At 36.8% G+C, this 23,691-nt stretch overlaps 2 protein-coding genes across 2 annotated transcripts; one reads left to right on the top strand and one right to left on the bottom strand.

The window, feature by feature from the left end:
• Positions 1-3,340: 3,340 nt before the first annotated feature.
• On the bottom strand, positions 3,341-6,057 carry LOC113240268 (apolipoprotein D-like). Its single transcript, XM_026477525.1, has 4 exons — positions 6,046-6,057; positions 4,809-5,016; positions 3,780-3,878; positions 3,341-3,541 (listed from the first exon to the last, which is right to left on the bottom strand). The coding sequence occupies exons 1-4, from the start codon at positions 6,055-6,057 to the stop codon at positions 3,357-3,359; spliced, it is 504 nt and encodes a 167-aa protein (XP_026333310.1). The 3' UTR covers positions 3,341-3,356.
• A 1,419-nt stretch (positions 6,058-7,476) lies between these two features.
• LOC113240282 lies at positions 7,477-21,999 on the top strand. The gene is made up of 4 exons (XM_026477542.1): positions 7,477-7,622; positions 8,188-8,410; positions 11,392-11,487; positions 20,453-21,999. The coding sequence occupies exons 1-4, from the start codon at positions 7,515-7,517 to the stop codon at positions 20,668-20,670; spliced, it is 645 nt and encodes a 214-aa protein (XP_026333327.1). The 5' UTR covers positions 7,477-7,514; the 3' UTR covers positions 20,671-21,999.
• Positions 22,000-23,691: the final 1,692 nt, after the last annotated feature.

Here is a 23,691-nt window from a genome sequence, read left to right as displayed (position 1 = left end):
CATTGACTTACAATTATATGGACGTCGGGTCCGCGCTAAAAAGTGTCCGCACTTGTAAGGCGCTAAAATCGTATACAGAGCGCGACACTCCGCTTTAGTCTTCATTTGTTCTACGGACAGCGCGATACTGCGATGACATAACAATTTAAATTTCGAATAGGTTGACTTGGGACATTTTTTTCGTGGTTTTTGTATTAGACCCGTCGTCCATTGATTTGTAAGTCAATGTTCACGCTACATAAAACTTCAAAAGATATTATCTAAACCTAGGACATAATATGAGTCTTCGATTAATATTTTTTTCAAGATTTCCGGAAAAATTTTACTATTTGAAAATTTTGGTATTAGAATCAACTAATTCACGAGTTTTTCTGAGTGCTATTCGATTTTAGCTAGAAGCTGTGTTGTTCTTGAGATTGAAAAGTGTTGCCGCCGAAATAAGCATATTCCATCGTGTACAATAGCACATCCTTATGTGCGTTTAGCGTAACGACTAAATCTAGTTTTTTTGCGAATAGAACCGCCTGAATATTATTTGTATAGTGTGGATCGTTCACAGCTAGAGCACTCCGCTGCACTACCTACCTCGCTTCAAGGTTAGCTTCCAATTGTGGGACTCCTTTGGGGTGTTATAGCATAGTCCGTCGAAAGGTTGTATACCTACGCTACCTGCTTCCACACTTTCGTAAGTCCCTTCGTAGCTACAAAGGTACAAATCTCTACGTTACCTGCTTCCACTTGTGGGATAATTTTGTAGCTGCATATCGTAGACAATCTGGTAGAACTTCACTGCATTTTTGAAGTTTTTACAAATATAAATAAATCGCCGGGCATCTGGAGCAGTTCTACAAGCAGTTCGGGTTTTATTTGTCCCTTACAATACATTACTTCCTTTATTTAATACCATTTAGGTTTATCATTGTGTTTCTCAACTACAAGTGTAGTTGAGAATAATGAATTATGTTGTTACATTTAACAACATAATTCATTTATCCATTGTACAATAAAAACCACTTACGCTTTGTATTCCAACTACCATTTTTTATTTTATAAATTTATTGTAACAAATTTGGTACGTATTGTTCATTTGAAGCAAGAAATGTAACGGTCGTAAGACCTGGCTACCTCATAGTGCATAGTAGGTGCTTCTTTGATAATTATTATTTACTACGTTTCAATACAATACTTTCGTATAATTGAAATGTAATGTTGTAAAAAATAAAAGTAAGTTTGCTTTTAAAAAACATTTGAGGGAATTTATTTTTGATAGGCAAAAACTGGGTATTCCTAAACGCTTTACATAGCGGAGGCTTCTAGAATGAAGTCCCTTTCTTTATAGACATTTATTATAATTTTTATGTTACAATGACTTTCATCGCTATTAAGTACTGATTATTATTATTTTATTGTAATTACGATATCAATTATGAATACGTATTACAATTTTTTCTGAATCTTTGTCGCAGTTACTAATTTTTTTTATATTTTTATAATCTACATAATACTCACGTGATACTAACACATATGCAAACTTCATTCACTTCACAATGTTTTTGCTTTTGATGCACCGCAACGCGCTACCCTCGAAGGTGGTGGCTGAAAATCAGTGCTTTGCTATTGGGCAAATTTTGCACTGCGCCACGACCTATTTGGCTTGCTTTAGCACACACAAGCCGTTGATCGTTAGGTCAATATTACGTTTTTATTTTTATTTTTTTGTTTATTCATTGTATTGCTGTTTGTTTTTATTTCACTTTCTTTAATTTTGATTTCTGTGTGTTTCTTTTAATCAATTTACTCTATTGTATTGTTGCGTGTGTGATGCAAGACATTAACGTTTTATCAATCTATCTATCATAAATGAATTACGTCTCTCTGTACAGATGTGTTCTCTCGCTAGATGGCGCATGGATGCGGGTGCTGTTTGACTGTCAAAGTCCATATTATAAATATCATTTGCTAACTTATGTATAAGTTGAAGTATAAAAAACTTTGAACATAAATACAAACGTTGATTTAAACAATGTTTTAGTTATTAAAAAAAAATAAACGTCACGCCGATTTCACGTCCCGCCATGAGACACCACCGATAACGAGGTTACGATCAGTTTACCTCCATATCTTTTAAGTAAAGGAAATAATATTTGAAAAAAGCTATAATATGAAATTATTAAAATAAAAATTGAAACGGTATAACATTTTGAGTTACAAAATCTCATAGTAAAACCGCGCCTCGTTGCATGCATTGATTGGCAACCTCCATGGTGGAGTGGTTTGCACACAGGTTTTATTGGTTCTTATGGTCTTCAAGATCATCTCTGACGTCGCCAGGTACAAACCTCGGGGAAAATATATATTTTTCTATTAAGTCGATATTTATAAGAAATACGAATAAGCTATAAAATAAAGGTTTCAGACAATGAACATCAAGAACCGCCCATTACGTAAGTTTTCGTCTAACTGGATTTAATTTAATTCGTGGTAGACATACAAGTCATATTAATAATAAAAAAGGTCATAAAAACTAAAAAGGGTATCCATGGTATTCTATTATGCTATGTATAGGTACCACTAACATGGGTTAAATATAACAATGAAAATCAATAAAAAAATACTTTTTCACTTCAGTACTTTGGAAAGGTTTTTTTCTTTCTCCTTAGAAATCTGGGCGTTATTCTTTCCAGGCTAGCGTGGAAAAGGTTTTTGAAATTCGAACTTAACAATGGACTGTGGTGCACCTAACTTTTCCTTAGATGAAAAAAAAAACATAATGACAAGTTCAACTACGAGATTTGTCATATTAGTTATGAATATAAATCCATTGGTATATTTTATTCTTATTACTGTTGACATTAAATTGACAACGATAACTAATTTTCTTTATGAAGTTATTTTGTTGTAGTTCAACTAATTTCTCTCATCTTCCATTTTCCTCGCTATAGTGAGATCAAAAGTTGCATGTTTCTTTCGGCAGCAAAGTTGTTTTGCGTCTCATGCCTTAAAACCCTCGCTACGCTTAGGATTCTATTTTTGAATCGCTTCGCTTGTGGTTCAATCTTAGGGTCGCATTCTAGAACTCTACTCAATGCTCAAGTTAGGACTTGAGTATGGTTTAAAGCACTTGATATCATACTCAAGTCCCTGCCATTAGGCTCGTATTTCCAGTGCTTGTGTTGCCAGTGCAATCCTGACTTGAGCATTGAATAGAGTTCTAGAATACGATACTTAGTCTCCTTCGCTTGCTAAGGTTTCAACATTAGCACTCGCCTCAAACAACAACTTTGCAGCCTTGCGTAACAAATAAAGAATGGTAGAACTGCTAAGAAAGTACTAGGTAGAGTTTATTAAATATATTCTTATTGTCTAGCTGTATCTTCAGCGTGTACATGTGCTGTCCAATAAAAGTTACATTCTTGTGTATCCTGAGATACTGTTTTCAAATATGCAATGCTAGCGTAAGGTAAAGAATTCAATTCCGTTTTTGCCTTGTCCAACATTTCCGATGGTAGAGTTGTGTTTCTTGACAATATCCAAGCTGAAACTGATAAACACATCGATGTTGTAAATTTTGCAGCAGAAACAATGGCAGTGAACAAATAAAAATTAAGTGAGAAGCATAAATTTGCTAATCTTGCTTTTATTATAAATAGAACCCTCAAGATCCAATAAATCGATATTAATGTCTTCGATATATTAACGTGTTTGATATACGATAAGTTGATTACAACTTCAACGACGATATATACTCATTGATACTTAAAGAAGTTACAAATACATACTGTATTTCATGCCTTGTAAAACGACGCTTTTGCAGCCGTATACAATTGCATAATTATCGTAGTCGGTGAATGTTACAGATAGCGGAATTCCAAATGGATCTGAAAAAAGATTATACATTAAATTAAATTAAAATTAAAAATATTATTATTTGTCAATTCTATTTATTATATAAGAGACATTGGTCTCGACCGCTACCACTATCCACCTATTTGCTTGTCCGCATGTAAGCACATCCACTGGTGTACCAGCGGAGAGTCCCACCGGTCAGTAAAAGCTTTCAGGATGCTATTGGATGATCTACGCAGGCGGCTCAGCAGACAGAACCGCGGCGGACCCGGCAGCACCCTGAACGCTTTATTATTACAATATAATAACGCGTTCAGGGTACTGCTGGCGCAATACGCCGGCTGAACGCTGCGCATATGGCACCTAGAGGCTGCAAATGAAGAAGGATTGGCAGAAAGCTTTGAATAGAGTTATCTTGACTTCGTTAGAGCGGCGTGCGAACCTCCGACGCAGAATATTACAGCGGACAACCAGAGCCCTGCACTCTCTCGCTCTCTCTTACTTCTCTTTTTAATGAATAATTGAACGAGACTCGGCCACAACTTCGACCGCGATGTTAGACGTTTGTTCAGTAAATGCCTACCTTTATACTTATATATTAGCTTATTATATAATAGCTCTACATTATAGTAGTCGGAAAGGTGATTTTGACACGTTAGCGAATAATAGGTAAAATCTTATTCCGAAAAGTAACTTACAATTTAGTCAAGTACAAAAGTAAGTTAGGAAGGTGGTAGTATTTAAATTCAAAAACTAACATCAATCCTGTGAGCATTTGTGGTACGTATTGTCATTGATATTAGTCATCAAACAACTTCGTTTCTAATCTTATTTTGTATTTGATAAATTTTAAATCTGGTACTTCATTATATGAGTATACTAATCCTGCTTGGTTTAGATAAAATGTTATCTTTGCATTCTTAAACGAATTGCTAAAAATTAGTCACTCTAAGTCTACTTACCGATATTGTTTTTCTTTATTTCAAAAACAGCTTCATCACCATGAGTGTAGGTGCTATTAACGTGCAGAATATACTGTATTTCATTTCTAATAAATCCATGTTCTATTTCAATCCAATTTCCACACCAGTCAATGGTCTTGAAAGCGCATGATCCATATTCCTCATACCACGCTGGGAATCGTTCTATCTCGTACCATTTGCCTAGAAACTATTAAAATGGTTCATATTATTTATATTTATTGGTTCATAACCTTTTGACGATTCCGCGGCTCGTTTTTTTGATACTAGTAAAACATTTAAAGTAACATGAAGTGGTTTTTTTACTTTTTAGAAAGAGTTCATCCAGGGTAATACAGCCACCTAACCTATTGCTGCCGCCAAGCGGTAATGTGAGCATTACGGCGTTCTGGTTTAGAAGGGTAAGGGGTGCTAGTGAAATAACAGGCACATTGGACTTCTTAACTCATGTCTCAGGTTGACGACCGCAGTGACAGTGCCTTTCAGATTTTTGCGAGATAAAGTTCTGATTGACACTGCAACCGCTATGGACAGGCATGTCGCTTACCACCAGGCGCACGACTTGTTCGTCCCGTCAATTGGTATCATAAAAAATGCACCAATATAACATAAAATATTATGTCCAAAAAAGTGTATGTTAGGTAAAGATAAAAAAGTAATTGCTTTTGCGCAACATCGGCACCATATCATGTTAATCCTCAATAAGAACATTTTTTGTTACAGCAAGCTTAAAAAAGTTTTCTGTTCCTCATTCACATTCACACACATTCAGTGTGGAACCGCTATGTTATCGCGATTTCAGTTGGTAAAAGTTGTTTAATATCATGAATTTAATCACCTCCACAAATCTCACAGACCTTCCAGCGTTTGACTCTATATATACATTAACACACGGGTCCAAAGGTTACATATCACAAAGCATGAATAGACCTTTTTGTAACACTGTTTATCAATGAATGACGTAGAACAAGAAGCAAATGGATGCCGTCTTCTTGTTCATTGATTGTGATCTAGCGTACTAAGAAGTTTTACACTTTCTGGAGTTATCTGGTAATCGCTTTCAATTATCACCCTAAATAAAAAAAAATATTGTGTCTAACTTTACCCTTTCAATATCAAAAAATTTTACTGTCTCGACTTGCGCACAAGTTCCAAATTGTATCACTTGAGCACTACATGACGAAAGCGCAAAAATAAATGAAAAAAACTTAAAAAATACTCTTAATATCATTTTTGATGATGTTCTATACAATGACAACAGAGTGATAGTGACATATGAAACGAAAATTGTTTATCTCAATTTATCTAAGAACGGTCATCTTATAATTTTATCAGGTGACCCGATAAATCTATGAGACATCGACAGACACCCAGTACGTACACATTCGAGATAAGATATAATAGATAATATAGTTTTGAAATGTGGCTTGATTAAAAAATAATAGATAATATAAGACACATACAAGAAAGTTTAAACTGGCATCTGATGTAGTTAATTACTGGATTAACTTCAATATCAACTTCACTTTCACCATTATCATTTGAATTATGGATACAATGAGACTTGAAAATGTATTACATCTAATTAAAAATTTTCACATTTCTTTACTTAATTTTTGCCTTAAATAGGTCGGAGGCTAAGTGCGTAACTAAGTTTAAGTTATAAGTCGTTGTTTCATGCACAAAGGATGTTCAAATCTTTTAATAAACGCAGAGAAGGAAGTTAAAGGGAGTAATTTGAAAAGTCTTCCTTCCTATCTATCGACAATCGTGTTATAAAAAAGTGCAACAAAGAGAATTTTACTGTTATTCCGAGACTCGTGACAAACGAAAAAGTAACTGTTTTTAAATGTTTATTTCCTTTTAGTTAATACTTCTAGTTATTACAGAATTTTAACTCAAAGTTGTTTGTGGAAACTCTTACATTATTGACACCTTATATCAACAAAGTGGTCAGTTGACGGGCTACTAATTGTACTAATGTATGTTAACAATGTTGTGTACTGTCCGTGTAGTTTCTATTTACATTCTTAAATGACCTTACACGAAAAAATTCTTCTAAAACGTTATTGTTTCTGTTCTAATAAAGAAAAAGTGCAAAATTTTCACTAAGAATTCTCATAGTTTAGACTAAAATCACATTTGAAAACCAGCCGCATTTGACCACATGATAGATATTCGAAAAATAAATGTAACGTCGTCATTCTCCTAACAACATTATTGACTTTATTAATATGGGACCTACTATGCTACCTTGAGGTACGCTAAGAGAAATGTTAATGCAATTTTGATTTTAAACACTATAGAGTAGTGCATTAGACTCCACGTGAAACGAGTAAAGTGAGAGCGTTTCTTGATTTGTTAGTAAATACTGCGGTAAACAATGAATTTATTTAATTTCATTAGTTGTAGAGATTGTGATGGAAAAGAAGTAGAAAAAAATTAAGATTTTTTAATATAAAAAAAATTAATTATTTAAAAAAAATATTAATTAATTAATAAAAAAAAACCTAAGAACTCGATAGAAAAAAATATTTTTTAGTACCGGAACAGGTGCGTAAGTACAACAAAAGTAAATCGCAAGCAAAAACAAATGACTGTATAAAGGACGTTACTTTTTACAACGTCTCGCAGTTGACGAGTCGCATCCGTACTCCGTGCCAGTTACTAGGTAGACAAGGTTCCAAGATGTTCATTTGTGGTTTTGTTTTAGTACTTTGTGTTTTTAATGTAGATGCCATTGTGCAAAATGTTAGTTGCCCTGTGGTTACTCCAATGGAACTGGATTGGAAAGAAGTGAGTCGGATGATAAATTATATCATAAGAAATAACTTTTAGTAACAAAAATGCTAAGGTGGCCTTGTTCGGTCATACTTGGTTTCTATATAGTTGGTTTAAGGTTCAATTCCAACAAGTGGATCTATTCAGTGAATCCTTTTTAAATTATCTACGGCTTAGTTTAATAACATCACACTATGTATTGTTAAAATTTCTTATATTGCAGATAAAACGAATAGGACAAAACATTCCAAATATTTTACCTTCAATTTTAACACAATAATATAGTATTAATTGTATATTATCTAAGCTCTTATACCAATTAATGACATGAAGATAATGAAGGCCCAAAATGATGAGAGTTAAAAGATAGAAGAAATACATAAGTGGATAATATGTTTGAAATTGATAGGAATTGTACTGGGGTACTATAATAGAACTATCAATAGCCCGATGACAATGAGAGAACATGGTAATGAATTGAATTCAATGAGAAGCCCTGCGTTTGGCCTATTCACTGGTAGTCCACACACTTAACTTTATCCAAATTCCTGCATTCAAACCACTGTTACCTCTTTTACAGTTAGATGGAAAATGGTATCTAGCAGCCGTTGCCACCGACAAGCCAGTACAAGGCGACTGTGCCATGGTTCTTTTCAGCCACAAATATGACAATTCCACAGATCTTTCAATCAGTTGGATTGACAATAATACTGTCAGCTTTTATAATGGATCCGTTAATCTGAGTGTAGACCCTTACAGTAATGATACTATTGATGGAGATGTTCTTATTGTTACATATACAGGTAATAGTTTAGTTATTTGTTTAGAAATAATGCAACGTTTACATAACAAATGAGAACTGAATAATTATGCAAACAAAAATATCACACGAGTTGGATCAATATGCTAGTGAAGGTCACAATAAATTTTTGGATGGAGACGAACCTGTTCGTCTGTAGATTTTGACATTTTATTAAACATTCCTTAGGTTCTGGATTTTTTTTATACCAATGGTCTCTGTACAGAATTCGCCTGAGGAGGTCACACCGTTCTATATATTTTTATTCCAAGACAGCTCTGTTACTACAGATTAAAGATCTTAAGTAACAGGTATTCAATATTAGGGATAATTGCTTAGGCGATTATAGGTACTTTCCATCAAGTGTATCTGATCATGTTTACAAATATTATTTATAAAAAAACTAGCTTGATGTTAATCGTGGTGATATTACATTTGACATAGTCTAATAGTGGTTTGAGGTCTTAGGTTATAATTAACTATGACGTGATAGAAAACTTCAGAAATGTTTGTAGACCTTGAAAGAATGTATCATAGACAATGCAATTCTTAGATCTAGCTCAAGCCCGTATATCATTCTAAATTCGCATATCCTGTTCACATCCTGTTAGAATCACAGCTAGCGTGTGGGTCTTAGTCAATCCTACGCTTAGATGATATGACTAATTTACTAACGTTAACTGAAACTAAGTCTAGGTACAAAATATTCCGTACAGTTGAAATTTATTTAAGTAATGGTTTGTTTTCTTCTGTTAATATCTTTTTAATATTTGTTTTTTCCAAATTATACAATAATTGAAAATAAATAATTGTTTGGGATCTAAAATCGCATGTAATATCACGCCTTGGTATAATAAAGCCACATCTAAAAAATGATAACTTTTTACACTTAAATAGGAGAGTTATAAAATTTCACATGTTACATAATTATGTTTCATTTAGTTCTTATTATCTTTTGATATTCGTGGTATAAAAAAACTTTTCAGGTATAGTCACAAGCGGTTTTATTATATCAATACCATCTCAGTCAGTCGTGACCATGGAACCAGTAACAATCCCGAAACATTGGTTAAAACCTGAGAACTTAATATATACGAAAATTGTTCTTAATTAATCAAGTCTCATTTTTCTGGATCCTTTGCTATGTCTCGACGAATGATGTTAAGGTTCTGGCAGAAAAACAGTATTAGAGTCGTTCTTGGAAGCGTATTTGTTATAATGCATTAACGCCAATGCGATGAACATACAACAGACAGCGCATTTGGCGTAAAATTTCTAATAAACACTTTAGTTTTTAGTTTTCATGTCTTATATATCTCACTCATGCTGTAATAAAGTCACATCCTGCAAAATGAGAACATTTCGGCTGAGAGATTTAAAGATTATAGAAATGAAATTAGGCGATAAGTTTTTCAGCTTGAATATGGGAGTTGACACGACTTGTATAAAATTTGGTTCGTGTAAGTAGTTCATATTATGTTTATGAATTACTTGTGATACAATGAACTTTTTTTTTAATTCAACCAACTTCAATGACAATGGGACCACCTCGAAAGTGTATTCTTTCACACCAAAAAGAATTTTCAAAATCGGTCCATAATTGACGGAGAAATCGGTGAAGATATATAAAACATACATACAGCCGAACATAAATAACCTCCTACTTTTTTAAATCCAGTTAAAAAGCACTTTTGGTGGTTTTATCGTACCAAGAGCACTTATTGTGTTTGCTGTCTTAAGTCAAACTAATTTTAAACACTCTAACAGTTCACAGCCTAATTCACAAAGTAATTTTGTTAACCAAATTGGCAAAACATGTAAACAATTGCCTGACAAGAAATTTCGGATCCTGACTTAATGGCGTTAGTAATTACCTTATAACATCAATGTTTATCGGTATGAAAAAAATATACCATTGAAATTCCAATATACATAATTAAGTAATGAGGTTGTCAAGACCGTAGCAAATAGAGGTCCATAGTTTCGTTTCTAAGCGTGGACAGTATCTGTACAGCCCAGATTACATCAACCTTGACACTTTGTATTTTGAGCTGTTGTTATCGCAAATGACATAGAGATGAATTTAAACCTTTAGTATCAAGTTTGACTTGCTCTTGTACGTATTTTACAATCTTAATACATTTGTAAATCAATTTTATAGATTTAATTTTTGGAGTAATACAGCTCCAGAACAAATCTTAACACGTGATTATAGACAAGCAGGTGAAAGTTTCCAATATCATTTTCTAAATGGTTTTTAAATGAAAACATGAATTTTTTTATTTCCTGCAGAGATTGCTTTTGTGGTCATGACAAAGATAAGTTGAAATTTGCGTACCATTAAAGAAACGTATAAACGTTTTAGAGCGGTTACACACGGCGATTTTCAGCGAGTTTTCACTTCAATGGTATAATTTTTTGCTATCGATAAACATTGATGTTGTAGGGTAATTACTAACGCCATTAATTCAGGATGCATTAATATATAACAAACAATTAATTCCTCTTTAACATGAAATATAGGAAGTTAGTTTTTTTCTTGTAATATTATTTAAACACTGATCATGAGCTAAAATCATTTCCAGAAATTTGACAAATATGCATGTCAACATGGCTTTGTGTGTCACAAACTTTCTAATATGGGTAGATGGCGCTAATCCTAAACAAAATAAAAGAATAGCCAGCACGATCCTTAAAATTCTGTGCAATAAGCGCCATCTATATGATTTGTTTATTGTCACTAGAAATTAGAGTAGCTTTAATAAATTGCAGCTTCTCAATGTAAAACGAATTAGTTACAAAAATAACGACCTCTGGTGCACCAATAGGTATTAAATACCCGACTAGACTATCTTGTATCGCATTAGCAGTCCTCTTGAGTCATTAGAGAACCGCAACGGCGATCAACGTTATGAAAGGACAACGTCCCTTTATAGTTTATTCACTGGTATGCTAATAAAACATTCTTAATATAAAATTTTACAGACGCAACAGTGGAGACATACTCTTTCTTGACTGTAGACTACGAGCACTACGCCTTGATGTTCACCTGTACCAATAACGACGACAACAGCAGTAATTGTAAGTTTATTTCTTTCAAACGTCTTTTTTAAACATGTAATTGAATTAGGATCTTGCAGAGGAACCTTATTACCTCTACCTTTTTTGGGGGTTGATGTTGCTCGCTTTCGTAGGTTTACCCTCGAGACCCTACAAGTGAGGTGCTAAAGAGCAATAACTACTGGCGGTAGGCTTTGGCCGTAGCTAGTCACCACCCTCCCGACGCTGTCGAGTCGCCAAATGGTTTTACTGTGCATTGCGTCTGACGACGAGTTGTAGCTGCTTGTACTGCCACACTGAGCACTCGGTTCTGGAGGCTAGCGGGATCCGTAGCACGGTGCACCGCTAGCTGACCGTGGGAAGTTGGGGGCCCAAGTAGCGGGAAAGCCACCCGTGACGGCCTGCCCCGCCACCCAACTAAAAATCCCGGAATGCTCCACCTTGCCGGTTGGCGACCGGAAGCCCGGAAGGGAGGACCAGGTGGCCTTGCTCAGGGGGGTTCGGGCATCCCCGCGGTCTCCAAACCTTTTTTGTACCCTCGTGTGACAGTGTGAGCTTGCTGCTTGGTTGAATACGACGCAGTGCCTCGTTCAACTGCCTTCCTCCTGCCTATTCACTTCTCCAAAAACAAGCATGAAAAGCAAAAATGAAAAAAGTATACACAGCGGTTGCACGTCCTCCCACTAAAAGTGCACCTCACTAACATCCGAGGTCTGCACTCAAATCTCGATTCGGTCCACTACCACCTTGAAACCGACAAACCGCAGCTGGTGTTCCTCACAGACACGCAGATCAAATGTCCGCCTGACGAATATCGAAAACAAGAATAGTTGTTCCCATACCAGAAGACCGATCACGCTGGGAGAGAGACGCGTAAACTTGCGTTAACGCTAAGCCTATCCCAGCTTGTCAATGGTGCCACTAGGATACCAGATGTTAAATCTCATACGGCTAATTGCTTTGACCTTTTGACAACTGATCCGGACCGATATTCTGTGGTTGTGGATGCTCCACTGGGTGCTTCCGACCATTATCTGGTGAAAACTGTATCCGTATACTCCTCACCCGGTCAGGGCCCTAGTGGTATGAGGCGGGTGTGGCGATACAAGTTAGCTGATTGGGACGAAATGCGCAAGTTTTTGCGTGATATCCCTGGCAGGCGTGCTTTACTTCAGGAGACACGTCGAGCTGTGCTGATACTGTAGTCGAGGTCTTGCGTTTGGATATGGTATTACATACTATACTCTGATGTACCCAATGGACCCCAAGCTCGTCCATGGTACGCTTGTTGTAGTTGTGCTGAAGCATATAAACAGTCCGCGTACCAAGCTTGGACAGATACTCGACAATGCAAAGCTCACTCACAATTTGAAGAAAGCTTTTAATATGGCCACCAAGAAGTGCAAAAGCGTGTTACGTAGGGCCAAGTTCGACCATGTGCGCCGCATAGGGGCCAAGCTTGCCTCTTATCCAGCAGGCTGCAAATCCTTTTGGTCCCTGGCCAAAGCGGTCAAATCTAACTTTTGTCGCCCATCTTTGCCACCTCTGCTGGCGCCGGATGGCTCGCTGGCTCATACTGCAGAAGAGAAGGCAAATCTCTTTGCCTCACTCTTTGCAGTGAGTTCGCGTCTGGATGCCGCAGGAAACCTACCACCTACTTTACCTCAGGCTGGCTGCACTATGGCGCCAGTTCGCATACGCCAAAAAGAGATACTTAGAACTCTGCGAAATCTAGACGTGAATAAAGCTAGCGGGCCAGATGGAATTCCAGCAATAGTCCTGCGTAACTGTGCGCCTGAATTGTGTAACTATAGACCTATCACAGTCACTTCCATACTCTGCAGGACTGTGTGACGTGTACTCAACAACCGTCTCCTATCGTACCTTGAAGACAACGACCTCCTCAGTGATCACCAGTACGGATTCCGACGAGGGCTATTTACTGGGAATCTTCTTGTGTATGTCTGTCACATATGGAGCGAGGCTATAGAAAGGCAAGGCGAATCACTTGCAGTGTCTTGCGACATTTCTAAAGTCTTTCACAGGATCTGACACGCAAGCCTTTTAAGTAAGCTTCCCTCTTATGGGCTTCTCACTGACGTTTCAATTGGATCTCGGATTTCTTGAGCTAACGTTCAATTCGTGTGGTCTTAGAAGGCTATTCTTCCAAGTTCCTCAGGGTTCCGTACTGTCTGCAACTCTCTTTCTGCTGCATATCAATGATATGTTAATTCCAGATACCTTTGCGTATGCTGATGACAGCACAGTTGTAGATAGGTACTTGACCAATGCAAGGGTCAGTGGAGAGGAAATCCAGTCTTGTCGAGAGTGTATGTTTAGCCGTTTAGATTTGACACTCCAGGCAGTCTCCGATTGGGGCAATGCCAATCTTGTCATATTTAACGCTACCAAAACGTAGATGTGTCTATTCTCCACAAAACGGAGTCCCTTTGAGCTGACTCCAACTTTTCGTGATATATCCATATATTCAACCGTACATATCAACTGGTCACTTTGGATTCAATTGACAACTGTGCCAAGAGGCTTATAGGTGACTCGGAATTAGTGGAGGCGAAGCTATAGAGCCTTGAACACCGCCGTAAAGTTGCCTGCTTATCGGTATTTTACATGATATATCACGGACAGTGCGCGATGGAATTACACGATTTATTTCCGCCTTCCCCTTTCCATCACCCCTATGTTGTGGATATTCCAAAGATTGGCACGAACGCTTTTTGGACCTCCTCAATCTGGTTGAGACGTGGAGGTTGATTTTTCTCCATCTTTGAATCCATTTTCGCTTTATAAATTTCATATTCTGCTTCTTATTGTATCGATGACATACATTATATTATTTCGACTCAAAACTGACATAATATAGGGCTGTTAGTAAAATTTTAACAACTTGGCACGACAATATTACCACAGACCACATAAAAAGAATATTACTAACATCATAAACAATAACTTTGCTCCATGACTTTTTACAAAACATAATAAATTTACCAAAATTAAACTTTTAAGCTTTTGTTGTACTATCTGGTACTTTTTAGAACTGTCTTTGGCAGTACGGTAGAAGTTCAAATTTGCAAGCCGCTCCAGCGATTCCCACTCGCGCTTCTGCGTTTTGATAGGGTTATCACCACAGAACAATAATGCAGTAGAAGTGGTTAGTTAGCGTCGGAGGCGTGTCAGTCCGCCATTTTCGCTTTGTATGGTATTTACTTCTATTTTAGTTCGAAAGTAAAATGTTATGAATTATTAAAAGCATGGAACAAAAATTGTCGTTTACGATGTTCGTAGTATAGACCTGTGAGGTTGTTAGTATTTGACAAATATGGCTAACAACGTCACTTTTCCAATAAGGCTTGTTTTTACCTTTGAAGAGTTTCGTGAAAATACTCTGTTGGGTAGATATTTTTTATAGTTTTGCAAGTTAGTTATTGAATTTTATATTGAAGTAATGCTAATCATTGTGTTTGTTGATTAACTTTATCTGTTTTTACCTCTGTCTTGTCCACGACTTCCTATTTATTTTAAAAGTTATAATGTCGCGTACATTTTATTGGAGTTGTTTTGATTTTGTTCACAGATATGATAACAAAACCATATCACTGCATGAAATGCATTGCGCTATAAGCGACGAAATTCCCTAAATAAGGATAAAATATGTATATTATTTTTATCGCGTCAATGATATAATCTTTTTAAATTACGGTGGTCAATTGTTCGTCATTAATTTTAATCTACAGATATATAATCCATATATTTATGAATGTATGTTTATTTGTAAGTATGTTTTTTCGTACACGTTTCGTTATTATTCATTGGGTTGGGATAAAACTTTCGTGAGTTAGTTACAAAACATGAGGTGAGCCAGTTGTTTCATAAACAAAGGGTTGCCTGGAGAAAATGCTACTTAGCAATAAGGCCCCTTGTTGTGCATTAGCTTACTCTGCGATACTTACATTACTGTTCTGTCTTGTCATTTTTATTTTTAATTTGCAATAATATTTCTTCCATTCACTCACTCCTTCATTTATCCATTCATTTCTTTATTTCTTCATTCTGCCACGCAGAGGTCCCAAGTTCGATTTCCGGGCCGGGAGAAATGTTTGTATGGCCTACGTTTATTTCTCTCGTGAGTTTGGGTGTAATTTGTGGTTGTCTATGTGTGTCCATGGCATCCGCGACACAAGGTTTCCCTAGTGCGGGGCTATGTTGAGTGTGTGCGTTATTTATTATTCATTCTTTCAAATGTGTCTACAACCGGAGGGGCGGTTCTTTAGCAGATGCACTTCTCGATTATGTGACTTTCTTTTGTTTCAACAAATGACAAATATTTTTTCTCTTTTAGTGAAGTAAGTTTTTAAGTTTTTAATAATGTATCTTAATGGGCTCCAATAAGGTTGTGACGTTACAAAAAGATTTGCCATTTGTAACTCCGGATTTCTTAAATCCTACAAATTTTGTTTTTCAACTAATCAAAATTTTTGTTTCACATTTGATCACAAATTTATTTTTATTATTAGAGCACATGAAAAGCACGCAGCATTTTTGTAACATAGCACTTTCTGGAGAATTCTTGCGCAGTTTCGGCAACTACCCTATCTAATTGACTAACGTGTCACATCATCAATCCATTTATACGTCCCACTGCTGGATACGGGTTTCTTCTCAGGCGAGGATTATAGACCATAGTCCGCCACTCTGGTTCAATGCGGGTTGGGGACGTCACACCTTTTTCGAGGGTTGTGAACCTTCGTCTTGCATGGTAATTTTCAAGTTAAATTTCGCTCACAAATTCCGAGAAACTCAGACGCGGTAGGTCGAACTGTTTCTGTCAGTACATAGATATATTTATTAATATGCTTTATTGGGTTAATCTTTTGAGATTTTATTTGAGTTGGATTGTGGATTTTTTTGTTGTAACTGCTTTGTTTCCTGAGCGTTTGATGGTATCTAATAAACCAATTTTTGAGTTTCTACACTGGAAAGCACATAAATACTCTCTGTGTGAAAAACTTGGAAGTACTACAATAAGGAAAGCACTAAGGACACTGTGTCCTCTTATTTCCAATACCTATGTTTTCCTGCACCGAAACGCTCATGGTAAATTTCAGATTAAATTCCATTCCATTACGCTACCACGGCCTTTTAATCGTGTCACGGTAGACGTAAACTTCATAATGCTGTGTACAATTTCAATTGCTTCCATTCCGTTGTCCCTATGTGCTTACCTAAAGGGTTCCCTGATAAGACCAGTCCGGGCCAAGCCCTCCAGTGATAAGCGGGAGATTCACGGGCGTCTCTGGTGGACCCAGATTTGGGTATGAACTCGCCGGATCGCCTGTCTCGTGCGCAGCTAGCGCGTCTTAGTTAGTAGCGGCCTAGTTGAGAGCCTAAGGCGAGGAGATACCCGGGGCACGTGAGTTGCCCTTTAAGTTGGAAGCTATGTCCAAACATTTTCGCAGAACACGGCGACCGACATCTCCAGGACTAGCCCGGAGAGCTAGTGGAGGATGAGCTAGATATTCTCCAGTCCCTCCATCCGCGCAGGTTTGTGGGAACTGGAGAGACGCCTCGACGTCGGGAAGTGAGCGTGCCTTATAGCTGTAAGGCGGAGCTCCGCCACCAAAGAGGAGATTTGGTAGTGGACTTTAGAGTCAACAGCTACCGTTAGTTGAGCAATGAGCAACGGGGAGTGAGCGTGCCTATAGCTCCGGTACCTACTCTGGAAAATAGAAAGGATACTGTACGTGCACTCGTTGCACTAGCCTTTTGAGAACCGGATGAAGTCGGTGCAAACGGGCTGACATAGCGTCAGATCGTGAATGAGCAAGCCCGCACAGAGACCTTCCCTGTGTTGGCTTGCTTACACAGATTATAGTGCCCTTCCTGTATAACCAAGAGGTTGATAAGGAGAGTCACTACAAAAAAAACTTATGTAGAAAGATATGAAACTATTTCTATTCCGTTTTGCAGCTCTGTAAATTGAGCCTTAGAGTAGGTTAGCGACTTACTTTGGTCTCTTTTCTTTCGATTGAATTACTTTGTCAAATATAAATTAGGTATAGTTTTTAGAACTAATTTAATTCATCAATTGAATTACTTACAAATAAGCATGCTTGTTTACGAGGTGATAAGTAATTTGCTGCTTCGTTGGAGGCCGAGGGCAGTGGAACGGAAAATCTCGTGATCTTGTTTGTTTTGGTTACTTTGTATTCTTTCCATTTCTATGTGCGGTATTTTTGTTACACCAAGCGACAGGACAAGCAAATCGTACGTCTGGTGTTAAGCGACAAGCCTATCCATAGCAGTTGTAGTGCCACTCAGAGTTTTAAATCGCAAAGGTCTGAGGGACACTGCCACTTCGCCTGTCACCCTGAGACTAAGTTGACAAGTCTCACGTGCCTGTAATTTCACCAGCGCCCTTAACCTTCAAACCCTTAACCTTTCTGTTCCAGCGAATTCTCTCACAGGCAACCGTATGAGCAGCGTTTACAAAAATTCAACATGGTTACTTTGCGTGATCGAAGGCTTTTGTTGGACTTGTGTTTCCTGCACAAGCTCATTAATGGACTGGTCCAATGTAATGATTTACACGAATGCATTTCTCTGAGTGTCCCGTATAAATATCCTAGAAACGCAATAACAAAAATGTTCTATCCCCCCCCCCCTTGTAAAACCAATCTTGGCCTTCAATCCCCTTTGACTAGGAGTTTGAACGAGTACAATACGATTAACAGTAAAATCGAGGACTTAGATGTGTACCACGACAGGATAAATATTTTTGTCAATAAAATTTCAAAATTATTCAAATTCGAGCAGTAGGTATTGATAACGTTAATTTAAATTAAGTTAATATAAGTTGTTTTAGTAACCCTTCTATTATAAATGCTAAGTACACCGTAATTGTAATATATATCAGATGTAATTCCGTATGTTGAATGTTGAAATGTTTTAATATATATGATGTGGTAGTAGGTACTTAATAAATAAATAAATAAATAAACCCGGAACATAGTAATGCTCACATGACGTATTGCTTGGCAGCAGAATTAGGTAATGTGGCAGTACTTTCCTGGACGAACTTTTTCACGGCGCGCTACAGCCACTGAACTTCTCTTCTGCATAGTGCATCTCGAGTCAGAAAAGCAATCATGTCATATTTCGGAAAATTGAGAAACTGACTCTTTTACATATTTGTAATCACCGCATCTCAAGAAAGCAAGATAACGCAGATATGCAAAATGTTCTGATGCACTCGGTGAATGAGCAAGGCAAGCTAAGGCAAGGATAGCCTAGAGCGACGGTAGAAGGCGTATAGCCATCGTCTCTCCGAAGGACGGGTATGTGCGCTTGTGTTTACGCGAACGTTCGCGCACCTTAAAATATCCAGCATAATTGATCGTTTCCGTTTTATTGGATTCAGATGTCTTAACAGACCTAAATGTAGAGAGATCTGGCATAATGTAGCTACGCTTTTTCCAATTCCTTGACATATGCGGTCCTGGAGGTGTGAGTGACCTTGATCGTATTTGCCACGCATATCTGGGGCGACAATGTAGATTCCGCAATTATGTTGGCGGCGTATATAATATAATGGATTGGAAAGTGGATAAATAACTCTCAGTTTGAAAGTACCTGACGATTCTTATCAAGGGGAATTTATTCAATCACACTCGCTCTCTCTTGATTGAATCAATCAAAATGCTCAAAATATCCGATCCTATCACTCACAACGATAGCAGCAAGTTTTTAATTAATTAATTTAATCATGATGAGATTCTGTCAAGGAGTGCTAAGATAAGATTTTCTTTAATGCAGTTTTTTTTTCAAAGGCAGTGAACATTCGTCGTTAGCAATAGGTATCACCAGACACAAATATACGTAATTTAGAAATTAAAATCAGGGACTTGTATCGTCTGACGCATAAAAACGAATTTGTTATTTAGTACACTAAAAAATAAATGTCCGCAGTAGAGCTTTCTGTGAAAGAATTTGTCACGCGGGTAATGATAGAAAGCAACCCTCTGTCCTCATGAATTTATTGTAAAATATATAACAGAAGGGAAAACGTGAAGGAAAAGAAAGAAGAAAGGAACAGGCTGTAACAAAATTAATGGCATACAAACAGGTACAATAATATAAAAACACTCCTTACGGATTTGGCAAACGTAAGTGAACTTACCCCAAAGGGGCCTGCATTCATATGAAATATATTGCTGCATTATAAGCAGTTTAGGTTTACATGACTGAATGACTTTTCTCCTCGAGAATTTCGATGGGATTAACGACAGAACGACGCAAAGTAAAAATGACGACGGAAAATAATGAGAGAACGATTCAAAATTTCATAAATAAGTGGCTAGGAACAAGAGAAAAAAGGTGATAAAAAGGTGGGATGACGATGAAAGAGGTCGCGTCCTCACAAATTCGTCCATAGAAGCACTGTCATCATACCTATTTCTGCCGCTAAGCAGTAATGAATTGTACATATTTACTGCGTTACGTTTTGAAGGGTGCTGATAAAACTACAGGGATTTGTGAATTTTATGTCTCAGGGTGACGGGTGCAGTGGCGTACCCCACAGATCTTTGCTATTAAAAACTCTAAGCGGTACTGGAACTGCTATGGACAGGTGTGTCGCTTACCACCAGGTGCACGAGTTGCCCGTCCCGACACTTGGTGTCATAAAAAAAACCAAATACAGTGTAATTATTTTGATATGGAGCTTATAGATGAAAAATTTAGCATCAGTAATTTTTATTCGTAGCTGTATGTGTCCATCATCATAATGTAATCTTACAAACAAAGTAGCGTTAGGTCATGCACGATTGTTTGGTCCACTCAACGCATTTTTGGGTTTATGGGTACTCGTTATCGCTTACCACCAGGTGCAATAAAGAATAAAGAAATTTTTCACTAGAGATACAGCCTACACAGTTCAACAAGTGTAACGCCTCTTTGTTTCACGTTACAGATGAAGTGTGGGAACTTACTAGATCACCACACGCCAAGCCCAAACACGTGTCGAAGATTTTCAACGCGCTGGCATCCTACGGCCTCGAAGACACGGTCTTCATGACCTTCAACAACACTGACGTCACCTGCAACGTTAATGGCGGAACAGGCATTAACCTTTCATCGTTAATTTTTTATTCTGTTGCTACTTTGACTGTTTTTAGGAGACTTTATTAACCAATAAGAGATTTGTAAGCTGCTTATATTATGGATAGAAATCTATAATTATCATTTCATCAAAATTAATAACGAACAGATTTATATACGTCTCAGTCCGCTGGTGAAGGTGCTTTATCGCCGCCTTTGACTTACTTTAACTTCGTTACGTTACTTCCACTACAGTATAATAAGACAACTATTGTAACTCCATACAAACGTAGCAGCGATGCTTGTATGTGTGCATATCTTCAACACGCTGACAAACGCACACATTCTTATAATCTCGCGGTGCACTCGCATTGCATAGCGCGCGTCGTTGTACGCTCCATTCATTATAAAATTTCGATCGGTGTAGACGTTTTAACTACAATAATTCTTTGGTGTCAAGTATTGATTTGGTCAGAGTATGCCCATAAAAGGATGTCAGCTAATAGATATGGACTCCATTATATGGATAATATCTGAGTTTTCATGAACTTTTGAGTTATCTTAGGTGACTCTACACGTGATAATACAACTTCCTTATATGATATATTCAATTCGTGGTTCTATTTTCTTTGTCCAATAAAGGCACAATAAGAAGACTTGACAATTTCTACAGAAGTGATTTGGAATTAGTTCTTTGGGAATATCATGGCGAAGAATCCTTCTCGAAGCAATAATCTCCATTTCCTTGTTTAGATACTATTTATACACTTCTGGACATATAATTCGAGCCACCTCGCATTTTCAGTAGTAAATGCCCTAAACTTGAACAATGTTTGATTGATCAAAAACTATTAAGCAATTTTGAAACTAGTATACTAAACAAAATTGCGAGGTGGTTCGTATTATGAGTCCGGAAGTATATTATCAACATTCACTTAGTTATGCATGAATAAAGCGCCTGACGGTATTATCCGACATGGCAAGTTGTCCATCGCGATCGTCAAGCACGCATGCCATAGTAAAATACTGCCCTTCTAGTGTTTATCTCTTTCTCTCGTATGTGAAATCGACCATCTTGTGTACAATTTTAATTATGAGAATTTATGTGGCAGGTTAACTTGATTGAAATCGAGTTATGAGAGAGGACAGAAACAAGGATTGTCTCGTGAAAGTTGCAATAATGCTATAAGATGATAAAATCTACTAGGCACTGTAAGTGTCACACGTGTATTGGTACTATATACCTTTTTTTTTTGTTGAAAAAAATAAAGGCGGTGGGAATTTGTGATAGTTTTTGAAAATTTATGTTAAATTTCTTTGGTTATTTTTGTGATAATCATTGGAGAGCGAGGAATAATTATGTCGGTAATTTATGTAGACTAAAAATACTCGACTTTCTGTTAGCTTTTTTTTGCACAGCCGGTCATGTAAGTCAAACCACTTTCTTTTTTGGAAATACCCCTTCCATTTATACGCATTTAAAAAAATATCCTGTAACAAATTATATATTATAATGTGCAAAGATGTCTAAATGCCAATTAAATTATTTATTAAAAATTGTTTTTCAAAAACCAGTTCTTTGTTTTTCATTACCCATTACGCCATCTAGCAATCTGCTTACGCAGCATTCCTTATAGTAGTGGTTCAAACGGTACGCACGTCATTGCTTTGTTCAGTGCAACAATACTCTTAGTAGTTCGAACAATGACGGATAGAGGGCGTTTTATTTAAGTATGCACTTTCTACAGTTCTTGTAGGAAAGATGTGGTTTTCGAAAAGTACGAAAGTTATTGATTCGTAGTATTAAGTACCTAATAGGACTGGTTAGGTACTCAATTATGACATTAACCGACATAATTTTAGACTCACTTATTTTTTGTACCAATCCTTTCATAACTCCCTATAGATATGTTCTATGTTTATCTACCATAACGAAACATACTAAAAACGTATCACCGAAGAGTTCTTATGCATACAAATTCGGAGGCGTAACTTTACGACGTCTGAAACCTCTTAAATCACACCCTGAAACTTCTTACTGCATACATCTTTACCCCCCATGGTTGCTGGTTACTTATTATGATTACGCGGAACCGTTCGCAATTTAGCGTTACAGCACTCTGGAACTCCGTGCCAGTTTAGGCGCTCGTTGTCTTTTATGGCCGTTTTTACACACCCACCGATGCGCCTTTGAGTTTAACATGGAAGTAAGTGACGTTAATAGGATGCAGTGGTGCTTTTGATTAAAAGAGGTTGTATTATTACAAAGTTGAAATAACATTTATGTGCCAAGTTTTGTTCAAATCGGTTGAAATCAGGCGAATTGGAAAATCTCCTTTTTCAAAATCAATTAAAAATACAGTCACGTATTTCAACAGGGATAATAAATAGTTAATTATACAAATTTACATATTATTATGGCAATTTAGTTCTTAATACAGTACCTGTTACATTAAAAAATATTGACAATGACTAAACATACAGACAAAGTATAAATTATGATACGTTAATTTTGACAAGACCGTTGATCAAGACCAGTACATACTTAATATTATCGAATTTCATGCTTGTATTATTATGGCAACCAATAATATTAAATTCAAAAAGTTGCAATAAGACTGCAATAAGTCAAGCTTGATGACTAACGCTCGTATAGTTAGCGGAGTACCTTTCTATTGCTTGTACACATACACACATTTTTTTTTTTATGATACCCATTGATGGAACCAACAAGTAGTGTGGCTGGTGGTAAGCGTCCATAGTAATACTTTAAATTGGACGTAGTTAAACAAAAAGGATCCAATGCACATCCAGTTACTTTCGAGATAAGGCAATTTGAAGTTTAAAAGTGTTTCTCACTCTTGTTTTATTTTGAAAACTTATAATGTCATGTAACTTCAGTGATATTTATTTATGTTTAGATGTTGGATTTTTTTGCGGATCCAAAAGGTTGACTTTAGGAACCGTTTGGTACATACAACTCATTTTTTGATAATTTTGTGGATTGGATCCTTTTTGCTTAACTACGTCCAATTGGAAAGACTTGAGGGGAACTGCCACCGCGCCCGTCACCCTGAGACATAAGTTGACAAGTCCCATGTGAATGTAATT

This window comes from Hyposmocoma kahamanoa, unplaced genomic scaffold, assembly GCF_003589595.1.
Source record: "Hyposmocoma kahamanoa isolate Upper Pololo Valley unplaced genomic scaffold, ASM358959v1 129, whole genome shotgun sequence".
Lineage (NCBI taxonomy): Eukaryota > Metazoa > Arthropoda > Insecta > Lepidoptera > Cosmopterigidae > Hyposmocoma > Hyposmocoma kahamanoa.
The sequence above is the reverse complement of the archived record's forward strand: the minus strand, read 5'-3'. Positions and strand labels throughout refer to the sequence as shown.

Coding starts and splice junctions, on each gene's coding strand:
- LOC113240268 (XM_026477525.1), bottom strand. Junction 3,879..4,808: donor AATAAAGAAAAACAATATCG/GTAAGTAGACTT, acceptor ATCTTTTTTCAG/ATCCATTTGGAATTCCGCTA. Junction 3,542..3,779: donor TTTACAAGGCATGAAATACA/GTATGTATTTGT, acceptor TGTGTTTATCAG/TTTCAGCTTGGATATTGTCA.
- LOC113240282 (XM_026477542.1), top strand. CDS start 7,515: ATGTTCATTTGTGGTTTTGTTTTAGTACTTTGTGTTTTTAATGTAGAT. Junction 7,623..8,187: donor TGGAACTGGATTGGAAAGAA/GTGAGTCGGATG, acceptor CCTCTTTTACAG/TTAGATGGAAAATGGTATCT. Junction 11,488..20,452: donor CGACGACAACAGCAGTAATT/GTAAGTTTATTT, acceptor TTCACGTTACAG/ATGAAGTGTGGGAACTTACT.